This window comes from Camarhynchus parvulus, chromosome 17 (genome assembly GCF_901933205.1).
Source record: "Camarhynchus parvulus chromosome 17, STF_HiC, whole genome shotgun sequence".
Taxonomy (NCBI): Eukaryota; Metazoa; Chordata; class Aves; order Passeriformes; family Thraupidae; genus Camarhynchus; species Camarhynchus parvulus.
The window spans coordinates 768363-796105 of record NC_044587.1 but is presented as its reverse complement, the minus strand read 5'-3'; the positions used below and the strand labels follow the sequence as shown (position 1 = coordinate 796105).

General features: G+C 44.6%; 1 protein-coding gene across 1 annotated transcript; it reads left to right on the top strand.

The window, feature by feature from the left end:
- The first annotated feature begins 83 nt into the window (after positions 1-83).
- GAPVD1 (GTPase activating protein and VPS9 domains 1) lies at positions 84-27743 on the top strand. Its single transcript, XM_030961347.1, is given in 29 exon segments — positions 84-193; positions 312-360; positions 5628-5824; positions 6154-6997; positions 8170-8256; positions 9373-9507; positions 9624-9813; positions 10713-10793; positions 11593-11753; positions 12547-12676; positions 13428-13553; positions 14379-14552; positions 14863-15003; positions 15607-15741; positions 16303-16422; positions 16871-16948; positions 17082-17393; positions 17396-17454; positions 17962-18049; positions 18426-18506; positions 19167-19289; positions 19767-19896; positions 20281-20390; positions 21002-21161; positions 21461-21648; positions 22324-22537; positions 23088-23160; positions 23550-23747; positions 24440-27743. Coding segments are annotated over 27 exon segments (4464 nt in total). The 5' UTR covers positions 84-193; positions 312-360; positions 5628-5639; the 3' UTR covers positions 24581-27743.

The window sequence follows — 27743 nt, the reverse complement described above, 5'->3', positions numbered from 1 at the left end:
GGAGCCGGGGCTGACGGCGGAGCGAAGCTCCGGGAGCGGCCCCGGCTCCGCCCGGCCCTCGCCCCGCTCCGCCTCGCCCCCGGCCCCGCTGCCGGTGCCGGCCCCGGGACTACAAGTCCCAGGAGCGCCGTCGCCGCCTGCGCAGTGCCGCGCCCGCCCGGGCCGCAGCGGGAGCCGCCGGGGCGCTGGCCGGGTAGGGACACGCTCGAATCCCGCGACAGCGCTCGGCTTCCTCCCCGGGGAGGAGGAGGAGGGAGCGGTGGGAGGAGGAGGAAGGCCCGGGGCCTGACAAAACGCTTTGGTTTTTCCAGGGCAGCGAGAGGGAAGGCGGGCAGCCGAGGAGAGACGGAGCCGCGGAGGGTATGTCGGGTGGGTTTATCGCGATAGGGCGCCCGGGAGGCGGGGGAGCGGCGCGGGGCCGGCGGCAGAAGTTGTCGGTGCGGTTTGCCGGGGGTTCCTCCGTGCCCTTCTCGCCCGGGCCAGCCCTGCCCTGCCCGCCCGGCCGGTCCGGGCGCCGCGGTCCCGGTGCGGGGGCACTCGCAGAACCGGAGCCCTCGGAGCGGGGCCCTCGCGGCTCCGGGAGCCGCTCGCTGCCGCCGCTCCTTTTGGCTTTTGTGTCGGGCAGGTTTAAAACTTGAAACTTGACCAGTGCGGTGACTTCCCTTTTTGGTCCCTCACAGACCCCTGAGGCTGGAGAGCTCCATGCAGGCTGTATCAGGTTTTTTTCTTGCAAAGTCATGATACCGCGCTCCTGAGAGCTGTCGGGATGGAGCTCTCGGAGCGGGCATGTGACACTTCACTTACTGATAGGTAAAGTGCTGTTTTGGCGGACGACGCAGTTGACTCACGAGTAGAAGCTGCAATTTGAAGAGGATGGAGGAGAAATGGCACGGGCGGTACATGGAGTCTGAAATATTCTGTAAAAGCAGCAGGATGGTGGTTTTAGAAAACACTTTTCAACTGCTGCTGCTGAGGAGGGTTCCAAAATGTTTAAGATGCTCAACACACGGATTTTGATATGATATTTGTCAGATAATGGAGAATATTGCTCTCCTCAGTAGCAGCTGCCCTTCCTGGTGGATGTGAAGGGAGCTGCTCTCAGGAGGACAGGTTGGTTTTGTCAGTTTGAGCAGCTTCAAGTTCTGCATTTGTTCCGGCTGGAATTTTATTAGTGTGATACTCACCTAAAGGGAACTCCACTTTCTGGCATCACAAGCAACTGGAATAGATTTTAGCATGGTTATGTGCTTTTGCTGATTTTATGCAACATGGCAATGTCATTAGAGATGGCAATGCCATAATTTAGTAGCCAACTGATCCTGTCCTTTACTGATGAGTTCCGTTATGAGGTTCTCCTCACACGTGGATATGGACAGTATGTCCAGGGCTAGCTGAGAGCAACCTCTGGGCAGAAACAAACGTGAGGGATGAGTTTTTTATTAATGACAATTAGACAGTGAACCTGCATTTTGTGTGTCACACACGTTTGAGCTGGTGGGTGCTGTAATGTGAGGGTTCAGCAGGGAGCCCTGGGTCATGGTGAACCATCCTGCTGGAAAAGGGCTCTGCTAGCTCAGCTGGGGGAGATGGGCAGTTAGCTTGTGTTGAGAAATGAGGCTTGAGAGAAGCTACTATAAATACTAATGAGGGAAGAGGTACTTCATCAGGGCTGAATTAGCTTGGAAGCCATTCAGGCTTGCTTTGGAGTTATTTTTCAGCAGGATGGAGGGATTTTGCCTTGCCCTGCCCTGCCTACATTAGATGTGCCCAAACTTGCTCTGGAAGTTGAGTCTTGCATAGTGAGACTCAGGAGGAGCAAGTAACCCTGGGCAGGAAACACAGGAGGAGGAAGAAGGATCTGGTGTACCAGCAGAGTTCACCACTTTACCTAAACTCTTTTCTGTCACTGAATCACAGAAACATGCAAGAGAGATGTGGCTCATTCCTGTATGCCACAGGACAAGCCCCTGACATTGTGAGGTGGAGTTCAGCACCTGGAGATTCAGTGTTGTGTTCTCCAGGACTTTAAGAGTGGGAAGCAATCTGTGTCCTGTGTTCATCAAAGGACAGACTGCCTCAGGTTCTGAACAAATGTGTGCTGCCAGCAGGGCAAGGCATCTGGGATGCTGTCAGGTCATGCAGTCTTTGTTGTTGATATGTGGAGCATCATGAAGGGAAATTGTCTGAGTTGTTGTGCTAAGCTGCTCTTACTGTGTCACAGTTACTTGCAGGTTCCTGGGTAGTCTTGAAATAGCTGACAGAAAATGGAAATGTTTCCATATCAACATGAAATCCCAGGATTGGAAAGTAATCTGCACATAGCACAATTTTACATATCTGTTGTTCCTTCAGCCACAGCAGGCTGTTGGATATCTAAATATCCTAAAGTGACTCCTTTATATAGCTCTGTACAGGTATCTGCTATTCCAGGGGTTGTGCATGGTATCATAAACCAGATTGCTGGGTAATTACAGGCACCTTTTTATTTATGAGCAGCTGATAAGGTAATCTGGCAAATGAGGAATCAGCAGAGGCTCTGCTCTGGAGCTGTTCCATGGTGTGTCACTGAGTGTGGCTGTGGCCAAGTGCTCTGGAGTGCACCTTGTGGAGCCTGGTCAGAGGATGCAGCTGCTGTCTCTTTGTTGTGCTGTGAAGGGAAGAGGTTTTGGGGAGGAGCAGTGTGTGTCAGGTAGGTGTGTTAGTGCTACAATAGCTGTTCTTTCAGGACAAGCTTGTTGGTAATGCCAGTGTCTGAAGAGAGGAGTAGTGTGTGCATCTTGCCCAACTGGGTTTTTTGGGTGTTCTTCCCTGAGCCTTGCTGAAGTACATTGTGTGTTAAACTGCTGCTTTACATCCCTGCTGTTCCCAGGTGTCTGCCAGGGACCTCAGGTGGGGACAGAGTTGTTTGTGCTCTTGCTAGCTGTGCATGTGTGGCTTCAGAATAATTCATTTAAAAGCTGGTGGAAGGCAGTGATGAGATGTTCCTCTCCACAGAGCTGGATCTCAGCAACAATCCTTGCAGTCGAGCCACTTTGATTTTTATGGAGGTTACCAAGCCGGGGAAGCTGCTGAGCCCGTTTTCTTGTACATAGGGTGAAAGCTGCTGTCATGCAGCTGTCCTGTGGATTGACAGAAAATCCCGTGGATTTTCACAGCCACTGACAAAGCAGTGGCACACAGTAACCTGCTGTGGCTCTGTTCTGAATCAGTTCTGCTCTGGCTTTCGTTATTTCTGCTGTTCTGCAGCAGAGGCAGATAAGACACACACGTGGGCAGTGGCCAACTGATGGGGTGTTATCAGGTAGTCACAGGACCAGTATATTTAGCAGCACAGATGCAGCTAAGGGTGCTCTTTGGAGCCTTGTTTTGGGCCTGGAGTTCAGAGAGGCAATTAGTTTAAAAACAAAAATCAGAATGCATGGCAGTTGGCAACTTCCCACAGCCTCTCAGGGCCTCAGTATCTGCTCTTCATGAGAGGTGCCCGAATTGTTCCTCTGTTGGGTGCTCACCTCACCTTCCAAGCAGGGGTGAGGTTTGTGCTGTCAGTCTTTTTCAGGTGACATCCCAAACGGTACAGTGCAGGAGTCTGAGCTCTTTTTGCTGGGCAGGTGGATTGATGTGTAACAGGGCTCTGCACTGTGTGGGGCTGTGTGGACTTCTGCTGACAGGGCTTGTGGAGCTTGCTCTGACCCACGGGCAGAGGAGGAAGGAGCAGAGGATCTTCCTCAGAGGCTTCTTAGGGAGCTTTGCCCATTCCTGTGTTGGAAACATCTTCTCTAATAAACAAAACAGAAAAAGACCCTAAGTGAAATTGAGAGAAATTGCTTGTAAGTGTAGGAAACACCTCAGGAGTTCTTTAATCAGCTTGGCTGCTCTTAAGTGGGTTTGTAACCAGTGACACAAAAATAGAGACTTGTTTTGAAATTTAGCAAAACAAAGGACTGTAGGCAGGGGCTGCAGGCTGTTCCTAGGGGTACTCCATGTGGGTCTCCCCTTCCTTCCCAAACTTGCCTAGAAGCAGGAGATCCACTTGGACTGACTTTCTGTCCAGGAAAGTGGAGACTGTGGGTTGACACCTGAAAGTGGAAAATGCCAACTAAAACTGTTCAGTGTGATCAAATATGAGCAGCTCTTGAGCACAGCCCTACAGTGGGAAGCTCTGAAAAGACAGAAGGCAGCTCTGCAGGTCTTGTTTGTGTGTGCTTTTATGGCTTCAACTTCTTTTTCCAGGCGGATAGCACCACCTCACAGCCTAAAGACTGGTTACTACTGTGTTTGCGGGCAGTAGCAGGTTTACTGCTGGTTTGTTGGGTTTTTTTTGCAAGCTCTTAAATCCTGGGACTAAAAATAAATTTGTTGCAAGAAGTTATTATTTGTTTCACAAAGAACTTTGGCAGCAACAGCAATGTTTCTTCTTCTAATCATTTCTCTGAGACTGTCCCAGTTAAAAACATCTGAATTAGCACATCCTTCAAGTTCCTGTCGTAATCTCAGTTTTGGATGCATCAGCTGTAGCCTCTGGTTAGGGTTGCTGAATTTGGTTTGGGGTCTTTTTGAGTTTGGGTTTTTTTTTAAAGAGCTTTATACCCAGGTTTCTGTGTTTATTAGGAATGGCCTTCAAACCTTGGTGTGTAATAAAATTGCAATTTTTTAATGCATTGTGACAGCTTCTCTGTTCATGTCTGCCTGGCTTCTGGTTGTGAGGTTAAAACTATGGATGAAAGGACTTAATTACAGAAGGAGCAGTGATGGTTGTCAGTGCACCTGGTTGTCAGGCTGTAAAAACCCAACAAATGGGAAACCTGTGCCTAATGAGGGAGCTAATCTGTATTCTCAGTGACGATCACCTCCTGCTCTGCTGAGCAGTGAAACATAGATCTTTAAAACACTAGCAGGGGAGAGCACTGGGCCAGCACGTGGTATTCTAGCACATTATTTGTAGTTTCTCAAGCATGGTCTGAATGGGTTTGTGAAGCAAGGCTTGTCCAGAGTCACTGCAGGTTGTGGGAAGTAAGTTTTTGTTTTGGCTGTAGTATTGTTTTGAAGGGTTCCTCACTGGAGCCCTGTGACATCTCCATTACTGATATACATGACAGGTATACTGGGATCTGTTACAGGTGAATTCTGCCTCAATCCCCGTCCTTCCTAAATTAGCTGGTGTGGCTGTTAGTTCTGGTGGGGAAGACATGAAGCAGTTAACCATGAATTCCGAGATTCCAACACGCAGGTCCTTGGGTCGTGCTGGGTTGTGTGGATGGGCTTTAGGGTGAAGGAGTCTGTTCCCCAGACAGTGAGTGGGAATGGGGGCTGTTCTTCATCTCCCTGAACTTGTGTCATCTGAGCTGTGGCCAGGGCCACGTGTCCCCAGGTAAGGCCAGGTGCACCTGAGGTGTGGTCAGGGCTGTGGCAGGGCTGTGCTCCTGTTCCTGCTCACCAGGGCGAGCTGAAAATACCTTCAGCTTCTGTGCCAGTGTCCCTGCTGTGTGCCAGGCAATGGAGCTGGCGCTTGGGAACCTTCACTGCGAGCGTGCCTCAGCAGGGTGGGACTGAGGAGGGCACAGCAGCGTGCCCTGCGCGGGTGAGCCTGTGCCCACTGCAGGGCTGACCCACGCCGCTCTGTGTGCCAGGGCTGTGGCACCATGGTGAAGCTGGACATCCACACGCTGGCCCACCACCTGAAGCAGGAGCGGCTGTACGTGAGCTCGGAGAAGGCGCTGATCCAGCGCCTCAACGCCGACGTGCTGAAGACGGCAGAGCGGCTCTACCGCACGGCCTGGATCTCCAAACAGCAGCGCATCAACCTGGACAGGCTCATCATCACCAGGTACTGCACACCCTCTGCCAGCCTCACAGCCTGCAGCCCCTGCTGTGCTGGGCATAACACTGCGAGGCTGTAAACCAAACCTCAGCTGGTGAATCTTACACCAAAAGTTCCTTGTTGGCCATTGAAGTGAGTGTGTTTTTAATACCTGTGTTTGTTTCGCTTCCGTTCATGAGAGCAAGCTATCCAGAATTTGCAAACAATTTGTAGTAACCATCTGGAGAGACTTTTTCCTCTGTGGCAGCCTGGTTAATAGATAGATCATGTGGTGTCTCTTAGCAAGTTTGTTTACTTAAGAGTTACTTAAAGTGTTTCAATGTTTCTCTTTAAAGTGCTGAAGCTTCTCCTGCTGAATGTTGCCAGCACGCAAAAATCTTGGAGGACACGCAGTTTGTGGATGGGTACAAGCAGCTGGGATTCCAGGAGACTGCTTACGGAGAATTCCTGAACAGACTGAGAGAGAACCCCAGGCTGATTGCGTCCTGCCTGGTTGCTGGAGAGAAGCTCAACCAGGACAACACCCAGAGTGTCATTCACACAGTCTTCACCTCCATCTATGGCAACTGCATCATGCAGGAGGACGAGAGTTACCTGCTGCAGGTGCTCCGGTACCTGATCGAGTTTGAACTGAAGGAAAGCGACAACCCCAGGCGGCTGCTGAGGCGAGGCACCTGTGCCTTCAGCATCCTGTTCAAGCTCTTCTCTGAAGGACTCTTTTCTGCAAAACTTTTTCTTACTGCTACCTTACATGAGCCAATCATGCAGCTTCTGGTTGAGGATGAAGACCACCTGGAAACCGATGCAAACAAGTTAATTGAGAGATTCTCCCCAGTACAGCAAGAGAAGTTATTTGGAGAGAAAGGCACAGAAAAGTTCAAGCAGAGAGTCCAAGAGATGGTTGACTCCAATGAGGCCAAGCTGGTGACCCTGGTCAACAAATTCATCGGCTATCTCAAACAAAACACGTACTGTTTTCCCCACAGCTTGAGGTGGATTGTGTCGCAGATGTACAAAACCCTCTCGTGTGTGGACAGGCTGGAGGTTGGCGAGGTCAGAGCCATGTGCACAGATCTCCTTCTGGCCTGCTTCATCTGCCCTGCCATCGTCAACCCGGAGCAGTACGGCATCATTTCTGATGCTCCTATCAATGAGGTGGCAAGATTTAATCTGATGCAGGTATGATTCACAGCAAGGCAGTCTTAAAAATACATAAATGGCTTTTTTCTTCCCTCTAGAACTGATGCTACTGCAGTACGAGTGAAGGTACTGTCTCTCCTACTTATAAAATGAATGCTAACGAAGTATTTGTTGTTGATTGTTGCTGAAAAGTCAGGCTGCAAAGTTTATCTGTCAGCTTAAAATACTGACTTGAAAAAATTGACAGCATATATTCCTGTATCCCTTAGAAGAGTTGCAAATATCCTTTATAAAAGCTGTTTTAAGGGATGGAAGCTAAGGCATAAAAATGACTAGAAGATGAATTCTGGAATGTGTGAAAAACAATGTTATGCTGTTCTTGCAAATGTTAAATATTATACCAGGTATTGCAAAAAATAATGAAATACTTTGCTGAAAACCCCTTGTAATGTCCGGTGCTCTACTTGGAGCATTCCCCAGCCCTCATGACCAGCTTTTGTCATTATGCAAACACTTGGACAATTTAATGATGTTACATAGAGGAGTCATCTGAAGGTGTGGAGCAGCACTTGTCTGACTGAGGATGTTCCTCCACGTGAGGAACATAACCTGCTTCTTTTACTGCTGTCTATAAAGTGGGCAGGGAGTGATCCTTACCGTGCAGTATGCTGGTGAGTTTGCTCAGTGTCTCTAAAATCCAGCAGCAATCCTCTCCTGTGTCACTGCTCACGTGCTGCAGCAGAGCAGTTGGCGGCTCTTTAAATTGAGGGTTGCTTTGCAGTTGGAGATGAATAAGGGATATGTGCTCTGAAATAAGGGTTAGCCCTCCTGCTATTTCTCCTCAGTAAAATATATGCAGCCTTTGAAAATCTCTAGGTTTAGATGACCTAGATTCAACTCTCAATTCTGACGTGTTGCAAAAACAAAACATGCTTTGTTCCTGGGAGGGGGAAGTATGGATGGTCACAGCCTACTGTGTGTGCACATTTTCTTGTTAAAGGCAATGGCTGTTTTTTTTTTTTTTTCCTAAAGCTTCTTGCATTTTTTCTTCCCTGAAAGCAAGCACAAATCTCTGTCCACTCAATCAGAAATATTCCTTGGAGTATTAAATGAAAAAGGATTTAGAATGGAGGAGGTTTTTTGAATATTTTTTATAATCAGGTCCATCATGGTACGAAAGGCTTATTCTGTGTACTTCTTTTTGATTTCAGGTTGGAAGACTTCTGCAGCAGCTGGCAATGACAGGCTCTGAGGAGGGAGATCCACGTACCAAGAGCAACCTCGCTAAATTTGACAAAGTAAGAATCCAGGCTGAAAAAATGCAAGACTTAGTGAATACGTCATCATCCTTCTGCAGCCTCCTTTCTCAGACTTTGCAAAGGACTAACTAAGTATTAAATTTCCAATTTACATGTCATGAAAAGCAGATTAAATCCTGAATGAAGCTGGGAAAAAAAAATCTTGAATACTAGAATTAAGGGTTGGGAATTCTTGCTTCTACTCTGACCTGTTATTTCTTAAAAGAAAATATTTTAAAAAATTGAATAAAATGGTATTTTCAACTGAGCATGGTAAGTGTTCAAGGCCAGGTTGGACAGGGCTTGGAATAACCTGGTCTAGTGGAAAGTGTCCCTGCCCGTGATGGGGGTTGGCACTGGATGGTCTTTAAGGTTCTTCCACCCCAAACCTCTCTGTGATTCTGTGAAATACTGAATTCCTGTCTGTGGTTTTTCAACTGAACCTAACAAAGCACTTTGATCTGAAAACAGCCTCAGTATAACATCTGTCTTACACCAAGTAATTTCCTAGTGCAAGTAACTTCTCTTTCTTTTTTGCATAGTTTTGCTTTTTTTATTCAGCTTTTCCTGTTGGTATGAATCCATCCGTAGCCATAGAGCGGGTACCTTCATCAGAGCAACAGTGAAGCTGATAGATTGTCAAGTGTTTAAAAGTCTGTTGGCATCCTTGGTAACCTTGTATCTGTCCAGGTTTTGGTAATTCTAGTTGTTACACAGTCACCACACAAAGCTACACATTTATTGTACAAGTAACATTTTCACTCAGATTAGAAAGTGATGTCGTTGTTGCTTCTTTGTTTCATTTTCAGTCCGTGCTCAGCAGATCCTTCGGGAAGGGCCTGTTTATTGTCATTATTTTTTCTCCTTAAATTTTAAGAGGACACTTAAGTATGTAACGCTTTGGAATGCAGGAAAGGAATTAAGGAAACGTTAAAAGTAACTGCACACTTTCCTCGCTTGCTCTTCGGTGACCTTGAAATATCTGCCATTTTATCCCAAGATTTCGGAAGTAGGAAGCGAAACTTAAATTATTCTGTAGGCTACTTAACTCCTGTCATAAGTTTCGTTCCAAACTCTAGGGAGGGTGTCTCATTCCTGCTGTCTGCTGTCTCTCAGAGCTGTGTTGCTGCTTTCCTGGACGTGGTGATCGACGGGCGCGCGGTCGAGACTCCGCCGATGTCGGCCGTGAACCTGCTGGAGGGGCTGAGCCGCACCGTGGTGTACATGACCTACAGCCAGCTCACTGCCCTGGTAATGCCTCCTGCTCCTGGAAAGGGCCACTGCCAGCCTGCTCCCTCCTGTCCCACCTTGGCAAAAGCAGGCTGGTTTGCACTGCAGCTCTTACCGAAACCATTGTCTGTGTTTAGGTTGGCTTCATGCGGAATGTGATGTCAAGTGATCAGCTCAAGGAAGATCGGATGGCTTTGGAAAATTTGCTGGCAAATTTACCCCAGAACAAACCAGGGAAAAGCAGCAGCCTTGAAATGACTCCGTATAACACCCCCCAGCTTTCTCCTGCAACTACTCCAGCCAACAAAAAAAACCGACTGCCCATAGGTAAGGAGAGCAAGCGGAGCTCCCACCTGGTTTCTGACACCTCGGGCATTTCTGTGCCATTTTCTCAGTCATGTCTTGGGCTTACTTTTCACCTACACCTGCAGTTCCTACTTTTTCTATGTAGATGGTGAAGAATTTTTCTTAAACCCAGGTAACTTCCTTAGTGTCTAATGCAGGTGTGGTGAATGACCTTCATCACTCCAGCCTGAACTGGTGAAAATTTCTGGAGTGTTTGGGAGTCATAATGGTGGTGATTGGCAGTGACAATAAAGGGAAGGTTTGAAGGTGGGAAGCAGGTCTAGGGGGAAAATTGCTTAGGAAAGTAGTAAGATGGAAGCAGAGGCATTTAATTAGTGGGATAGACTAAGTTTAACACTTTTGTTAGAGAACAAATGGACAGGAGGGTGAACAAGCAGGAGCAAGGACTTTCAGAGTATGTACTGAGAAGAGAAGGTTTGTCCTTTCTCTTGCCTGCTCTAATTCCAACTGTCAGTATTCTGGAATGCAATTTTAGATTGGTTGGGTTTTGTTTTTTGAATAGGATTTCTGGGTCTAGATTTTTTCCATATTAATAGTACTTTCTTTTAAAATAGGAAATGTGGTACTCTTTTTCAGTGTATATTTATGTGAATATGACCATGTGGGATATTTTTGTTTGAGAGATTTGCTGTTGGTGTGTGAAAGGATGAAAATATACAGAGGCCAAGAAGTGTCAAAAAACCCTAGAAAACCACCCCCAAAACAAACCTGTCCCATGTTGGTTTAACTCTGCTCTTGCATGGTTCTGGGCTTACACCTCTAAAGTAGTGGCACTTTACAGCATTTATTTTATGGTACAAAATAGCTTTTGCTCAAAGTTTTTGTTTCTTTTGTTTCATTTTAATGCTTTCGAACTCCAGGACAGCAGTTGGCAGCGATTACTGCCTGGGATACCTCTGCTACCAATCTGTCAGCTCACATAACTCTAGTAACCCCTTTTGGTGGGTAATGCCCTCTTTCCATTCTTCTGTGCAACTCTGACTCATGTCACATCGCTCAGCATGCCTTTGGGCCACCCTGGCAGATTTTTGCAGTATATGAACTCATTTTGTGTACATGTGGGTTTTAAAAACCCCTCGGTCAGATAATCAGAATTTGGCTGCCACTTCTGCACACTTGCCTTGTTTTCCTTGGGTCAAATAAAGTAGCAATTGGTGTCATGCTGCCATTCTTAGAAACCTTAATTTCATGTGGGTGTTTTTACTTCTGTGGAGCCAAATGTGGGAATGTGAGGCCAGTTGAAAAGGGGACATAAGAGTGGAAAAATAATCAGAGCAAACCACCTGATGTTGTATTGTGTGTCTGGGTTTGAGACACCTGTTAAAATAAGATTTCCTACTTCTTAGGAGAAGAAGCCTTTAAAATAAATTAATTAGAGTTTTAAACCACAGAAACCTAGACCTTTTTTAGTAACAAACCTAACTTTCTCATATAATGTATAAAAGGTCTTTCTATGGTTGGAATAGGCTGAATTGCTGTTGGCAAACAGGTCACAGTGTACCTTGTTTTTCTGCTTCTCAACTTTTATGTTGAAAATTTCCTTTTCCACAGGGCAGTACTCAAGTTTAAACATCAATTCCATCTCTCAAAAGTTTAATAACATTTTGATTTTGAAAATTTACTTAGCGTGTATTGCTAATTAAAACACTGCAGTTCTGTATTTCCATTGTATTGTCTTTTTTTCCTCCTTAAACAAAAGAAAAAGCTTTCTAATGTGGATATTTTGAAATATTTTCTTAGCCACTCGAAGCAGAAGTAGATCAAACATGCTAATGGACCAGCATGGAGATCATGAAGGATCGTCCCAGGAGACAATTCCAGAAGTGCAGCCAGAAGAAGTGCTGGTGATTTCTTTGGGGACAGGTCCACAGATTACTCCGGGAATGATGTCAGAAAATGAGGTATCCAGAAATGATGCCATCTCAGATGTTTTGAGCCATGCAGCCTCTGTCTGCTCTAATGGCACAGCAGGGAGGGTGCAAAGCTAAGTTTGGTAATAAAGCTGGAATGGGAGTTTAAATCCTTACTCTGTATTACTGAGCTTGGGGCTTGTAGCTTTCAAACTGGCCTTTGGTCGGTGGGTTTGTTCCCTCACTTAAGAAGCTTAAGAGCAACCTGGGCTCTTGTTTCTGAGCATTCTAAAAGTGCTGTGTCTCTGCATGCCCTGTCCTTTGGGTCCAGGGACGCAGTGAATGGCAGAACTGGAGCACTGATCCTGATGCTTTTGGCAGCTCATGAAAGGCACAGGCCCAGGTTCTCGTGAGGGCAGAGCTGAGCTCACAGTGCCATCAGTGCCTGCAGACTGTTCCTGGGGCAGGGCTGGTGTTCAGCCTTTTCCTTCTCCAGCTGTAGCACAGCTGTTGCTTCCAGCTTTGCTCCCTGTCTGGTGGTTGGGATTATCTCCTCTGGCAGCCTGGTGCAGATCCTTTCCACACTGCTCTGCTCTGCTCTGGGGTTGATGAGGGAGCTGTGGCTCCCTTGTTATCAGGACATTCCTAATGTCCATGGGGCGGTTCCTTGCTTTCTCCCCAGGCTCTGACTTGGGAGGTTGCTGTCTTTTTTCTAACAGAATGTTAGAAATTTGATTGTTCCATTAACAGTACAAAAACATGTCTTCAATGTTTTATTTGCTATTTAATTATCTAAAAAATAGATGATTTTAATGAAGTGCTGTTTCTCTCTGCCACCCTGCAGGTGTTAAACATGCAGCTTGCAGATGGCGGGCAGGGAGATGTCCCCATCGACGAGAACAAGCTCCACGGCAAACCTGACAAAACCTTGCGCTTCTCCCTCTGCAGTGACAATCTGGAAGGAATATCTGAAGGTGAAGGGCTGCTTAAGTCTTGAAGAAGTTTTGTTGCTCTGTTGTTGTTTTTTTTTCCCTTAACTGTAAAAGGAAGGAGTGTTAAATACAGCATCTTGGCTTTGCTGTTTTGAAAACTGTGCTATTTCACTCTGAGAGCCTGTCTTCTTTCTTAGTTGTTCAGAGAATAAAGCCTGGAGCTAAATTTTGACCTACAAAGGCATAACTGAATCTGAGAGCTGGGAAGAAAAAGACTAAGTGTGTTTAAAAAGAGAAAATAGAGGGGGTTTTGGGTTTTTTTGTTTTAAACTTATGTGCAGTACTAGTTATTAAGATAATCTAACTTAGCTCTGAACTTGAACGTCTCAAACTTTTTTTTCATCGCATTCTAATTAGCTGTTACATATCTCAGAATAGCTTCTGCACAACTCCTTTATATGAACCTCAGACATAACAAAACACAGATGTCTGTGGGATGGAAGAGGTTTGGACACATCACTTTTGCATTATTTTGTATAACTTCCATAACTTCATTTTTGCTCTGTCTCCTCAAAATAAGAAAACAAATTCATGAACAAGCAAATAAGTTAAAGACAAAGACTTTATTGGCTTTTGAGTTCCAGCTAGGTACAGTAGTGGTGAGATTCAGTATTTTGAGTTGGAACTGCTACTTCATTTCATTTTTCTGGTGAGTTTTGTGTCCTCAGTTGTTAATGCTGTATATTTAGGGGCTGTTATTCAAATGAGTTCTAAAGTAAATCTGTGTTCCCAGGCCCTTCCAATCGCTCCAACTCGGTGTCCTCCCTGGACCTGGAGGGGGAGTCGGTGTCGGAGCTGGGCGCGGGCCCCTCGGGCAGCAACGGCGTGGAGGCTCTGCAGCTGCTGGAGCACGAGCAAGGCAGGTGCCCCTCTCCTCCCAGGGCCTCGGCTGCTGGACACGCTAAAGCCAAAGCCTTTGTGGAGAGAGGCTGCAAAACTGACGAATTCAAGGAAGAAAAGAGTAGACATTTTCCTTGTGCAATCGCTCTTGTATTTATTTGTGGTTTTGGTTTGGTTTGGTGTTTTATTTATCCCCAAAAAAATATTCTTTGTAGTCTGTTGTTAGGAAAAGAAAGTTGCCTGAAATTTTGAAACTTAAGTCCTTTATAGGAAACTGTAAAGTTTTGCTTGATATCAAGCTCTTCCCTTCAGGAATAGGGTGATCTGGATTGGAGTAGTCTGGAAGTATCTGGACAATTTTCTCTTTAATGTCCGTTTGTCAAACACAGAACAGGTTGCCTGGAGGTTGTGGTGTCTGTAGCCTAGAGATGCCCAAAGTACAACTGGACATGATCATGAGCAACCTGGTGTCCTTGACCAGGGCAGGGAGTTTGGGCTGGAATGATCCCTGGAGCCCTCAGCTTTTCTGTGATCCTGTTCCTCTACAGGAATTGTGTCAGTGTCTTTGTAACACTACATTTCATTTATTTTTTCTGTCAATTTAGTTGATAGATTACCATGTGTACTTCAGATTTTTCTTTTTATGTCTCAATTTTTTTTTCAGGCAGCATTTCCTGAGTAGTGTAATAGTGCTTTACAGGCCTTCCTTTACCCACTGCCTTACCTGACAGAATCAGGGGGCTGTTTGTTTGGGATTTTTTTCCTAATGTACTCTTACAGGCTTTCAATCTGAAATAATTGGAGAAGCCTTTCAGAAAATCAAGAACCGTTTCTTTTTCCACAGCCACAACTCAGGATAACCTGGATGACAAGCTCCGTAAGTTTGAAATCCGTGACATGATGGGTTTGACTGATGACAGAGACATTTCAGAAACTGTGAGTGAAACCTGGAGCACAGATGTCTTGGGAAGTGACTTCGACCCCAACATCGACGAGGACCGGCTGCAGGAGATCGCAGGTAACGGGTGTGCTCTGGGTAGGTCCTGTGCTGCTCTGGAGCCCAAGGCTGCAGAGCCCTCCTCCTCATCCTCCTCCTCCTCATCCTCCTCCCTTCCTCAACAGGGGCATTTCCACAGATTCAACTGGAGATTTGCTCTAGGAGGATTTTTGTGTGCATGACCTGGACTGTGCTTAGTTACTGGTTTCTTTTCAACGCTGTGTTTCCTGATTGCTTTACCAAGGACACTTAAGAGGTGTTCTTCCTTTTCTCTCTAGAGCTGACTGCCCCAGCCCAGCTCTAGCCATACGCTCCGGCTTTACTTTTGCAGGTGCAGCTGCAGAGAACATGCTAGGCAGCTTGCTGTGTTTGCCAGGTTCAGGATCCGTGTTGCTTGATCCCTGCACAGGTTCAACCATATCAGAAACCACAAGTGAGGCGTGGAGTGTGGAAGTATTACCAAGTGATTCAGGTCAGAATCGGGCAGTTTTTGCGTATTTCTTTAGCATGATTCTAAGACTCTTCCAGAGGCATAGAATGCAAAACAGCAGCCTCTTCCTCTTCCTCTTTCTTCAAGAAATTACTGTCCTAGGCTTAAGTTAGTTTTTGCAAATACTTCCATGATTAAAAAGACAAAATGCTCCTAGGCAGAACGAAGATGGAAAGCATTGGGAGAGACTTCTATTACCCAAGAAATTCTTAAGGTCTGAAGGGGAAGAGAAGGGTTTTCAGAGCAAACTTCTGCTTGCTTTCCTTCCCTGTGGTAGGAGCTATCCAGGACCACGGTTTACTTTGGTTAGTGAAGATGTGACTCTGTCCTGTTGTCTAAGACATACAACAATTAAAACAGACACTCCTTGGCATGCCTGTGCAGACAGAGCATTGCTGTCTGTGCAGAGTCCTGCCTTCTGTATCAAAGGATATAAGAAAGCACTTGCTGAAATGGTTGAGTTCCCTAAAAACTTGATACGCTAAGTCACCCCCCACCCCTTCCTTCTGCTTGTGAATGTTTAGGGAGCATGGCATTGGGTAATGATACTTTCTCTCTCTGCTGTCCTTTGTCTCCCTTTTGTAGAGGCTCCAGATTTAAAACAGGAGGAGAGGCTCCAGGAGCTGGAGAGCTGCTCTGGGCTGGGTAGCACGTCTGATGACACAGATGTGAGGGAGGTCAGCTCTCGGCCCAGCACCCCCGGCCTGAGCGTTGTGTCAGGTGTGTGAACTGTCTGACAGTGCTGCTCCATCACAGCGTGGGCAGCACTCGCTTTGCTGCTCGGGCTTTATTTAAACATCACTTCACTCATAAAACAATTTCCTGCGCTTGTTCTGGAATTTTCAAAGCTGTGATTCTTTGTTCACCTCACAGAAGAAATAAAAAAGGCAGCAGAGAGGTGGATGCCCTGTGCTGCAATAGCAGTGGTTAGCAGAGGAGTGTTGCTTTGGAAGAAACTCCAAACTTTCTCGTGTTTAAAACAACTTTTTTTATTTAAATAAATCATAGCTCTGGATCTCCATTTTCTTCAAAGTATATAAGAGTGGAGTGTCTTTCTAATGCCTCTTGTCTGAGTCTATTCATGGCTATGGTAACACTTTTGAAGATGTAGAGCAAAAACAAACTGTTGTTTTATGAGTATAGAAATTTGTAATGTCTGTAGGTGCTACTGTGAGTTGGAACTTGATTACTCACCGTCCACCAAACATTTTAACAGTGTCAGAATTTGCTTCCTTGCTCTTTGAAAGACTATTACAGATGCTTCTTTTGTTTATGTGTAAGGTATTAGTGCAACATCTGAAGATATTCCTAACAAGATTGAGGATCTCAGGTCTGAATGTAGCTCTGACTTTGGGGGCAAAGATTCTGTAACAAGTCCTGACATGGATGAAACAGCCCATGGTAAGTTACTTATCTGGAATCTCTGATAAAAACAAGTGACATTTATGGAATCCTTGAATTTTACAATTTCTTCCCAATTTCAAAGTGCTAGTGACTAAGCTTAATATTTTCCTTATTTGCCAATGCTGTATTTGTTTGACAAAGAGGCTCCAGTGCTTTGCTGTACTAGAGCTTGAGTACTAGATCTAAGATCCCTAATTCAGTTTGATTACATTGACTGTCCTCTGGCATTTTGGACTGGGCTGCTCCTCAAGAATTCCCCATTTTCTGTGATGTAACTCTCTGATCATTTCAAGGTACTACAGAGATCTTTCCATACAGAATATCTTTACAAATACTTTGCAGTATAAATTTTGTAAACTTTTATTGCAGAAGTCTGTTTTTGCAGTGTCTGTCGTGTCGGAGGCAGTTTTGGCATGACACTACCTTTGTTCTCTCTGTATTTCAGGAGCCAGTCAGTTGACATCTCCTCCTTCTCAGACAGATTCTTTGCTTGCATTGTTTGACCCTCTGTCCTCAAATGAGGGTGAGTTATAAAGATGAAGCTTTGTTTTAAAAACAGGCATTTTCAGTGCTTCTATGTTAGTCACAGGTAATCAGGTAATTTGGAATAATATTGAAAGAAATATGTGTGGCTTGTTTTCTGCTTGTGACCACAGGTGTGTCAGCTGTAGTAAGGCCTAAAGTGCACTATGCAAGACCCTCTCACCCACCTCCAGACCCCCCCATCCTGGAGGGAGCTGTGGGAGGCAACGAGGCCCGGCTGCCCAACTTTGGCTGCCACGCTCTGGTGCCGGCGGAGCTGGAGGCCTTCAAGCAGAGACACTCGTACCCCGAGAGGCTGGTGCGCAGCAGGAGCTCCGACATCGTGTCCTCGGGCAGGAGGCCCATGAGTGATCCTGGCTGGAACAGACGGGCTGGCAACGAGGACAGGGAGCTGCCCATGGCCTCCAGCAGCGCCGGGGCAGCGGCGCGGCGGCCGCCTCTCAGTCCTCATCTTCATCTCCCAGCAAGGACTCCTCCAGGGGAGAGGTGAGGCTTCCATTTACCATTTTATTTTTGTCTCTCATGCCCACTTTAACTACACATCTAATGCCAGAAAGTTGGAATTAAATGTCTTTAGCTAAGGAATTACAACACACTTTTGTTATCCTTTAAATGTTGGCCAGTAATGTTTTAAAAGATAAAGCTGAAGATGTTCAGAGTGGCTTAAATGGATCTGGTTTTTCTTAAATTTACTGGATGAGGTTTACTGGTGGTACTTCAGAAACAGATTCATTGTAGTGTTAAACTGCTACAGCAGCCTGAAAATTAATTTTCTTTAAAAAAGAAATAAGTGAAACTAAGGTTCTTTGTGGCTATGGGTTTGCATTTTCGGGATGTCTTCTTTAGGAGAGATATTTCTGACTTAATCTGCTCTTTGTGCTCTGCTGTAGTTCTGTTTTTACAGTCAGTGTAGCAAAAGCTGATGTGAAGGAGAAATTTTCTCTTTACACTTGATTTGGTAAATGCTCAAATGTAGACTCTGCCCTTCTGCAGATTGAGGAACGGAAAGACAGTGATGATGAGAAGTCTGACAGGAACAAGCCCTGGTGGAGGAAACGTTTTGTGTCTGCCATGCCCAAAGGTAGGATCATGTCTGTCTGGGTTTGGTCCTTCAGTCAGAGTTCACACTGCCTTTATTATCTCTTTAGTCACCTTTAAGATTAAAGTATAAATAAATATGTAAACAAAAATGGGAAGCTACCTGACTCCCTTGGCTAGTAACTCCCTAGAGTGTGCTGTACCTGGAAGGCAAAACTGTTCTGCCTGACCTCATGTGTGTTAAAGGTGGAGCTGGCTGTAGGTGATGACAGCACAGTTCTGCTCTACCCCATGGATAAGCTTATGCTTTTATGGAAGTTGATTTAATGAACATTTTCTGCATTAGCCCCTTCCTTGAAGTTTCTGCTATTTGGCCATTATCTCAGAGTAGTCTTTGATGAGGTACCTTGCATTTTCAGCCCCTATTCCATTTAGGAAGAAAGAAAAACAAGAAAAAGACAAAGATGACATGGTGCCTGACAGATATGCAACGCTTCAAGGTATGTGAATAACATCATCATAGTAATTTTCTCTCAGAGTGTGCCTCCTGGAGCTCCAGAGTGCCCACCAGGTAGCTATTGACAGACAGGTACATGCTGTTGTAGTTCATGTTCAGAGCTGACATTTTGAATAAGAAAATGGATAAAGATTTCCTGCCTTGAAGGCTGTTTTTAAGTTGTCACATGTCTGTCTGGGCATGTAGTGGATTCTCAACTCAAGTCCTCACTTTTCCCCCACCCTCATTATAGAGCTCCTGTCCTTGTCACAGCTGAGCTGTGAGGATAGCTGTACACACAGTCCTGTAATAGTTACTTAAGTGTTAAATTAAACATGGTTTGAACCTGGATGTTTCGTTTTCTGTTTGCCTGATCCTTTCTAGAAGTCTTCAAATACCCAAGAACCATTTGTGGACGCAGTATAAATGTTCTGAGGATCTGCTCAGGATCTGACTTCATTTGTTCACTTTGATTGTACTGTTTGTTTTCTGATTTGCTTCAGACTTTATTAATACATTTGAATTTGGTCTGCATGAGACACAAGCACCTCTTTGTTTGATCTGGCTAAAAACAGAGTCCAAATGTGTAGGCTTAAGTTTTTGTATTTGCTTTCAGCTGGCCCAACACCAGGGTGACTCCTGTTGTTTTTTATGGTCCTTTCAGATGATCCCAGCCCAAGGCTCAGTGCACAGGCACAAGCTGCTGAGGACATTCTGGACAAATACAGGAATGCAATCAAGAGAACCAGTCCCAGTGAAGGAGCCATCGTGAACTACGACAGTGCAGGTGAGAACCTGACTTTTGTAATCACCACCAACATAGCTTCTGCTCCTTAAAGATAAAAACACTTCAGTATTCTAGACAATGTTAGCATTAGCAGCTGAACAATGTGAGCTCTGAACAAGGAATGTTTTGTCAAATAAGCTGTGGGACAGTCCCTCAGATGCTGGGAATTAAATCAGTATTCCCAAGGACAGCTCTTTTGTATTGCCATTGAGGGAGCTGGGTGTTGATAGCACATCTCCTACCAGTTTTTTGTTTTGTTTTAAATGGCACTGAAGAAGTGCCTTCCAAAACTTTTGCAGTTTCTTCTTAGGAGCTTCTAGGTTGTATGTTTTAATGTGCATTTTTTCATATATCCAGAGCAAGCTGATTTGTTTGCCATCCCCATTCTCTCCCTGACCTTAGAATAATGAGCAGAAAATTAGTCTGGTTTCTTCTTGACTCCTCTGTTGAGGTGCAGTGTGTTTTTGGTTTCCACAGAGGCGATTGGGGATGGTGAGAGCATGCACGACTCCCCACGGGATGAGGCTTTGCAGAACATGTCTGCAGACGACCTCCCAGACTCTGCGAGCCAAGTAGCACAGCCACAAGGTTCTGCTTTCTCCTATAGGTAAAGACATTTCTAGGTCTCATCTTAACCACAAAGTAGAATTAAAAGCTGAAGCTGTGTGACAGGTTCCTGCAAGAATCTTAATACAGATTCATGGTAAACTTTGAAGTGCTTTTAGTTTTAAGTATCTGAGACTGTCGTATTTCCACTGGTGGAGGGATGTTTGTAACCAGAGAGGACAGAGCAATTCAGTGTTTAAGAAAATCCCTTTGAAAATTGTGCTGTATCAAAAGAACTGATATTCTAAAGTCTTGACAATGCTGTATATTAAAATTATGTTAAATAACTTCTAGGCAGTATTAAATAAAAAAGAAAGTAAAGATTTCTTATTGAAGAAGCAGACCTCTCATCAACTGTGTTAAGAAAATATTTTTCCTCTTTAAGGGATGCAAAGAAGAAATTGAGATTGGCTCTTTGTTCAGCAGATTCTGTTGCCCTCCCGATGCTGACACATTCAACAAGGAATGGTCTCCCAGACCACACAGACCCTGAAGGTACAGGCTCTTTGCACTGTGTGTGTCTCTCCTTGTCCCTGTGTAATAGCGCTTGTACTGCACCATTTATGGTCCCTTCTCTTTGCCATAAATATTGAGGGCACAGGCTGCCTTTTGCCCCCAGAATGTTTTCATTCTTACTCCACAGGCAAACTGCCATCTCAGCCTGCTCTAAGATTTTTTTGTAATGAAGTATCACAGATACAGTGCAGGTTAGAGCCTGAAGCTATAGAATAGACTCTGAAAATACATGTGCTGTTGGGAGTTGTACCACTTGAATGATTTATGTTGACTTAGTATAAATGTGTTGTGTTGTATCCTTTCATTCACTCTGGGTTTATTTGCAGACAGGTGAATATGTCACCTTATGGGGGTCCTCTTCACATTTCAGAATGGTTCTAAAAGCTAGATAAGATAGTGATATGGAGGCTTCTCCTCTGGCAGCTGGAAAATTCAAAAAGGCTTCTTAAATTGTTCTAAAATAACATTTATTCCCTAATGTACAGAAGTTTTGTTTTAAACCATTAATGTGTTTCCCCTATTCAAAGATAATTTATTTTCATCGTGCCTATGTTTCTTTTCCTTAATGTTTTTCCTTTGTTCTTTATTAGATAATGAAATTGTGTGCTTCTTGAAAGTTCAGCTGGCTGAAGCCATCAACCTGCAGGACAAGAACCTGATGGCGCAGCTGCAGGAGACGATGCGCTGCGTGAGCCGCTTCGACAACCGCACCTGCCGCAAGCTGCTGGCCTCCATCGCCGAGGACTACAGGTACCTGTGCAGGGGCTGCTCAGCAGGGGCTCCCACTCCGTGTCTTTATTCACCAGCAGGCTGGGAAGATCCCTTTTGGTTTAAGTTGTACTTTACCAAACCAGGTTGTTGCATCTCTGCTTCCCCACAAAAGGATGCAGTTGTCTCACCCATGTGAGGCAAACTTCCAAATTCAGGCATTGTTTTGTTTTAAGAGGAACAAGTGGAAGAACCCTTTGCAGTCTGACTCAGCAGTTTAGTTTATAAAGCTGTTAGCCTCTGTGTTTGTTGTGAATCTGACACAGAGCTCTGTGCTTTAGGAAAAGAGCTCCATATATCGCTTATTTAACGCGCTGCCGCCAAGGCCTGCAGACCACACAGGCACACCTGGAGAGGCTCCTGCAGCGAGTCCTCAGAGATAAAGAGGTGGCCAACAGATACTTCACTACAGTCTGTGTGAGGCTACTGCTGGAGAGCAAGGAAAAGAAAATAAAGGAGTTCATTCAAGGTAAGATTAATGCAGACAAAGTTTTTATATTCCTTTACTCTGTATTTAGATGCTGACTTGGGTTAATGTTTTAAAATGTCTTTTGATCTGAGGAGTAGATTCCTAAAATGATTTTAATTTCAGATGGTGAATTAATGGCTAAACAGACAGATTACTGTGAATTTACACTATGTTGTGGTAGCTAAGCTATGGTAATTGTCTGCATTTTTCATGGGCTGAGAGAATGAAGGTAATTTGACTTACTTGGTCAAAAAAGTTGTGCTAAATCACATTATCTGCCCCATGGCAGAAGCATGAATACTGTGAATTATTTTATATCTACTGATACATGATGTTATAAGATAAATTGCAGCGTTCAGTTCTTAGTCCAGAACCTATGGCTGCACCTTAGAAGATATGGGGGATAGTAACAGTGTGAAGCAAGTGAATCAAAGATTCAAAAATATCACAGCATAAGAGACAGTGGCACCAGGAAACTCAAAACAGCCACTTAGACCAAACTGGTTCTATGTTCTCTGTACACATATCTGACTAAATGAAGCACATAACGAATTTGGAGTCAGTTCTTGCTCCTGGAGAATGTAGTGCTGCACATTAAGTGTGCCTGAAGAACGTATCAGAAATAATATTTTTTTACTTAAGCAAATGTTCTTTCTCTTCCTCCCTTTTTATCAGATTTCCAGAAGCTCACAGCAGCAGATGATAAAACAGCCCAAGTAGAGGATTTTCTGCAGTTCCTGTACGGGGCTATGGCTCAGGATGCCATCTGGCAGAATGCCAGTGAGGAGCAGCTCCAGGATGCACAATTAGCCATCGAGCGCAGTGTGATGAATCGCATTTTCAAACTCGCCTTCTACCCTAATCAGGATGGAGATATTTTGCGTGACCAGTAAGTTAATGGAATCCAAAGGACTTGTTTTCTCTTTTGCACTTGGTGCAGTGGAAGCTGTACAGCCCTCCTGCCACAGACTTGTCTGAGTCAGCCACACAAATTCATGTTTTCCTTCAGAACATTTTGTAAAAGAACGAGGAAGTGCTTTAGCATCATCTGCAAATGTGTTTGCAACAAACTGCTAGAACAGAAAAAAAAGAGTTGTAAGTGTGATGATTTGGGGTACAGACTGTCAGGTCTGCAAGTGTGTGTGCTGAGAGAATGATCAAAACCTGGTTCAGGACTGGACCTGGTCCATTTTCTGGTTTCACTCAGTATTTTCCATGCATTTGGGGTTCCTGTGGTTTAGAACATATGCTGTTGGGATGCTCTAGAGGACGTGTGGTTGTTCTTGGCTGTACAGAACAATTCTCTGCATCTTCGCTGACCTGGTGTCCACGATCTGTAGGGCCACATTCCTGAAGATCTTTCTTGTCCTATCAAACATGAAGATTCCTCAGCTAGCTGGCTGCTGCTTACTTTTCACTCTTGTGTTTTTGTGTTTCAGGGTCCTTCATGAGCACATACAGAGGTTATCCAAAGTAGTGACTGCAAACCACAAGGCACTTCAGATACCTGAGGTAACAACTCTTTTCCCTTTTCCTTTGCTTCTGTAATATGTGTGTTGGGGTTTGGGCTGGGTTTAGGATGAGGAGAGGATTGTTCTGTTTTACACTTAGAAGGGTTGCTTTGCTGCCTGTGACAGCTGAATAATCCTTCAGGAAATGACACTGTATCCATGCTGTGACTGTACCCAACTGCAGCTTCTCTGGGCAACCTGTACCAGGGCCTCACCATCCTCACAGGGAAGAATTTCTTCCATATCTGTAACTTGAATCTCCCCTCTTTCAGTTTGAATTCACCTTGCATTAAATCTACCCATTTCTCCAACACCTGTGAGCCTGTGGTGGCTGAGCTGCTCTGCCCAGCAGAGCTTGCCCAAGGAGGGCTGGTTTGGTTGGTTCCCCAGGTGTACCTGCGCGAGGCGCCGTGGCCGTCGGCGCAGTCCGAGATCCGCACCATCAGCGCCTACAAAACGCCCCGGGACAAGGTGCAGTGTATCCTGAGGATGTGCTCCACCATCATGAACCTGCTCAGCCTGGCCAACGAGGACTCCGTGCCTGGGGCTGATGATTTTGTTCCTGTTCTCGTCTTTGTTCTCATAAAGGTGAGTTCTTTTGCAGAGATCACAAACCCCAGTTAATCCCTGTACTAAACAAGCAAATTTAGGAGAGATAATGCCTGTGGGTCATGGGGAGCTGGCCAGGCTCAAACCCAGATCTGATTCGGCAGGGTTTGAATAGGAATGTCAGAAATGTGGTCAGAGTTATGGTTTTTGAATCCAAGCAGGCTTTGCATTTGGAACCAAGAAAATTGGCGTGCAGATGCTGTGTGGGGAGTAGAGTTTGTTTGAGGTATTTCCACAGCATCTGTCATCTGTGCCTGCTTCATGCTGTCCTCAGGACCAAGATGCAGACCAGGACTGACTTGGGTTGTGTTGCTGGTCTTCTTTGACATGAGTGGAGAATGGTCTGACGTGTAAGATGCTGAAACAACAGGCTTTACATGTGTGAGGTCCTGATGACCTTCACAGATTGTGGCAGCGTTCCCCCTCTTTCTCTTGGCCTGCTAGTCATTTTTCCTTGTTGGAAAAATGTTCCTTTGATCAAACCTGATGCATTCTGAGCATGTGAAGTGGTGCTGGTGAGGATAAACAGTCCCTACCCTGCAGGCAGGTTACACACTCTGTAGGATGAGGATCACTGCACAAAGGGAATCGTGCTTCTGTTCTATATCTGGCAGTGTTTGTTGATGCTGGGTTTTGCAAACAAGCTGTATCTCTGTCTTCTCCCACCCCAGGCAAACCCCCCTTGCCTGCTGTCCACTGTGCAGTACATCAGCAGTTTCTATGCCAACTGTCTGTCTGGGGAGGAGTCCTACTGGTGGATGCAGTTCACGGCAGCCGTGGAGTTCATCAAAACTATCGATGACCGCAAGTAGCTCGCACAGCACAGGCAGACTGAGCAGGAGAGGAGTTTCTAAGAATGTACAACAGCTGCAAAAGCTGAAGAAAAGACTTTCCCTGTAAAATACTGTACAGAATTGAGGCATTTTAAAACACACCTTTACTAATCTAATTAATTTAACAGATTTTCCTCTTCTCTTTGGGTTGCGTTTTCCTCCCCTCTAGATACTGGCACTGCAAAAGGGACCACAGTTTTCAGGTATTTTGGAATCTCAAAACATTCAGAAAATTCTTCATGCTTTCTCCACCACCCTTCTTCCTGAATTCTTATTCACATGAATAATTCACTTCATTTAATTTCTAATGAAAAACTGAAACAAGAGGAAACAGGGCAGCCACGTAGTAAACTTTCTAGTTGAATACACCTTTTATTAAGAAAACACCAGCCACACTGAACGTTTGTAGTAGCTGACATCAGTTATTGGTTATATTTCACCTAAATTTAAAATCTGAGAGGACAGTGTAAATATTATATAACTATATTTAATGCATTGCAAGTATCTTTGGACTTACTATCCTTTGAATAAACAAGCAGAAGCCTCTCTGACCTCTAACAGGTTGTGATCTACGATGTTTGGTGACAAAAGGACTTCCTCAAAAGGCTAAGATTTAAAAAGGGCAAACTGAACTATTTATTAAGATGTAATTACTGAAATTTCTAAAACTGGAATTTATAATAGGGCTTATTAGCTAGCTGAACACTTCTTGGCTAGGGCATTAGGGTGTTACAGAGGTTTGGATATATAGAGGAGAGGGACTGTAAGTTACAATAGAAAAGTCTAATATAAAATGGAGAAATAAAATACCTTACTGTAATATTTTTTCTGAGCTATTGTGTATACTGTACAAACCCCAAACAGAGATCCTTAACAGAACCTTGGGCTGTAATATATATTTTGATTAGTGACATTAAATACATATGCCAGGGGGTTCAGTGAATGTTTTTACTAAATGTTCTTCGTGTTGTCTGCTATGCAGCAGTGCAAGTTTTACTGTTCATAAAAAATATTTTAAAATAATATAACACTGTTCTTTATGAAACATATCATGACATCAGTTCAGGGTGTTTTATAGATTTCTCACCCCGCCTTCCCCTTAAACTTACAGTTATCAATTTAAGGAGGTTTTTATGCACAACACCACATGGGTTTTTCATGAGTGAAGTGGTCTGGGGCATGTTGGCTGTATATAAGCACTCGCTGCTCTTTTTCAGCTTCAATGCACTGAAAAAGAACAGTGAGCACTGAACTTTTTCATGTCAGTATTATTTCTTGCTCTTTCCAGAGTGTTCATTGCACTTCTGACAGAGGGATGTGGTAAGACTTGGTGTCTGTGATTGGTAAAGAAAACAAAATCTTTCTCACATTCTTTTCAAAACACGATTGGTTCATTTTTGTGTGTGTGTGCATTTTGATGATTAAAACCTGTAAGCAACTAGTACTTGGGAAAATCATGTGGTCAATTGGAATTAGAGCAATTTATGTAAAGAATTGAGTGCTTGATTTGGCTGTGCTACTTGTCAAGGCATAATCAGGAAACTCACTTTTTAGGGCTCTCAGATATAGCTCAATCGAGCAGTTTTGCCAAACTGATCCCAGGTGAGAAGGTAGGATAGTAACCTTTTCCTTTTCTCTATAGTCTTTCTCCTCTATTAGAGACGCAGTTGTGTGGAGGAGCAATACTCAGTCAAAACAGAATTCTTCTGATCTGCCTTACTCGGTGTCTCAGTCTGTGTAGCATTGCAATATTCTGGTTATTTAGCCTTGATGGGTTTTTGGTGCTGAACATGTAATTCAATATTGCAAGCACAGCCCTGCAGCAAAGCACAAACATGCCCTTGAAGATATGGCCAGATCATATCAAAAAGCAATATAAATCCATTTCTATTGAAGTGTCCTGTAATATGTAATTATTACTTGAATATCCGAGATGTTAAGACTGATGTGTGAAAGTTCTGCAGTTTGGGTGTTGGTTGAGGAGAGTATTTGTGGGATCCCTGAGGAAGGCACAAGGACACCGGGAGTGGGGATCACCCCTGTGCTGCCCCTCTGTGCTGGCCTGGCTCACCTGGTCAGCACCATCAGGGCTTTCACTCTCCTTTATGGAAGGGGCAAGAACCATTTCCTTCACAGCTTTTATCACTTGGTTTCTCTGCATAGAAAAATACTTAAAAGAACTGGAGTCTTTTTTTAAAATGTTACTTAGTTATTTTAAAACCAGTAGGTGTTTCAGTGAGCCCCAGGTGAGCTGAGAGTTTTTGTAGCAAGATGGTCCTTTGCTTCTTTTTTCCAGCCTACTCTGAAGGTCCTTTATTAGTCTTGATAGGTGTAGTTAGAGAATTAGGCTTTCCAAAGAATTAAAAACCTGCCTGTAATGTCCTTTTACTGTTTTCCCTTGCGTCCCATAATGTTTTGTTTTAAAATGCTAAATTCCGTGTCTAGGAAGTGATGTTGTTAGGTTTGATGTGCAATAGCCAAGGTGGAAAGACACTGCATAAAGGACCAAAAGTAGCAGAACTGCTGCCAAAAGGTGCCAGCCACGGGCCTGTTGCTGTAATCTCGGTGCTTTCTGTGAATTTAATTACTTGAGCCACTGGAGGAGGAATGGAGCATTTTGGGCAAAGTGGAGCAGGGCAGGGTCCTTGGTACCAGGTCACAGAGTGGACTTCAGGCTTGGTCATTGTCTCAGGACTGATCTTGGCACGTTCTGAGGAGCTGCCACGTTAGACAATGGCATGTCTGTGCCTGGGAATGCAGCAGAGGTGCTGGTTTCCTTTTTGGGCAGAGGAGGGAAAGGAAAGCGCTGGGAAAGGAATCTCTAGGAGATTCCTTTGTGCTCCTAAGTGAGATTTCTCTTTAAATCTTTTTAAAATCCTCTTTAAGGAGAATCAGAATGTGTCTGGCCTATCAAGGATTTGAGTTTAAAAGTTTTTGTTTTGAAGACCTTTTACTACCAAATGCTGAATGTAACTGCCATAAACTTCAGGAAAAAAAGCCACGAACATGATGCTGTTTCCTGTGGGTGAGTCTGGTGAGCACAGAGTTGGTTTGTATTGCTTGGAAATGTTCTTGTTCTGTTGAGCCAAATTCTCACAGAATTGGAGAACTCACTGCCGTGGGAATGGGGTGGGGGAAGGGG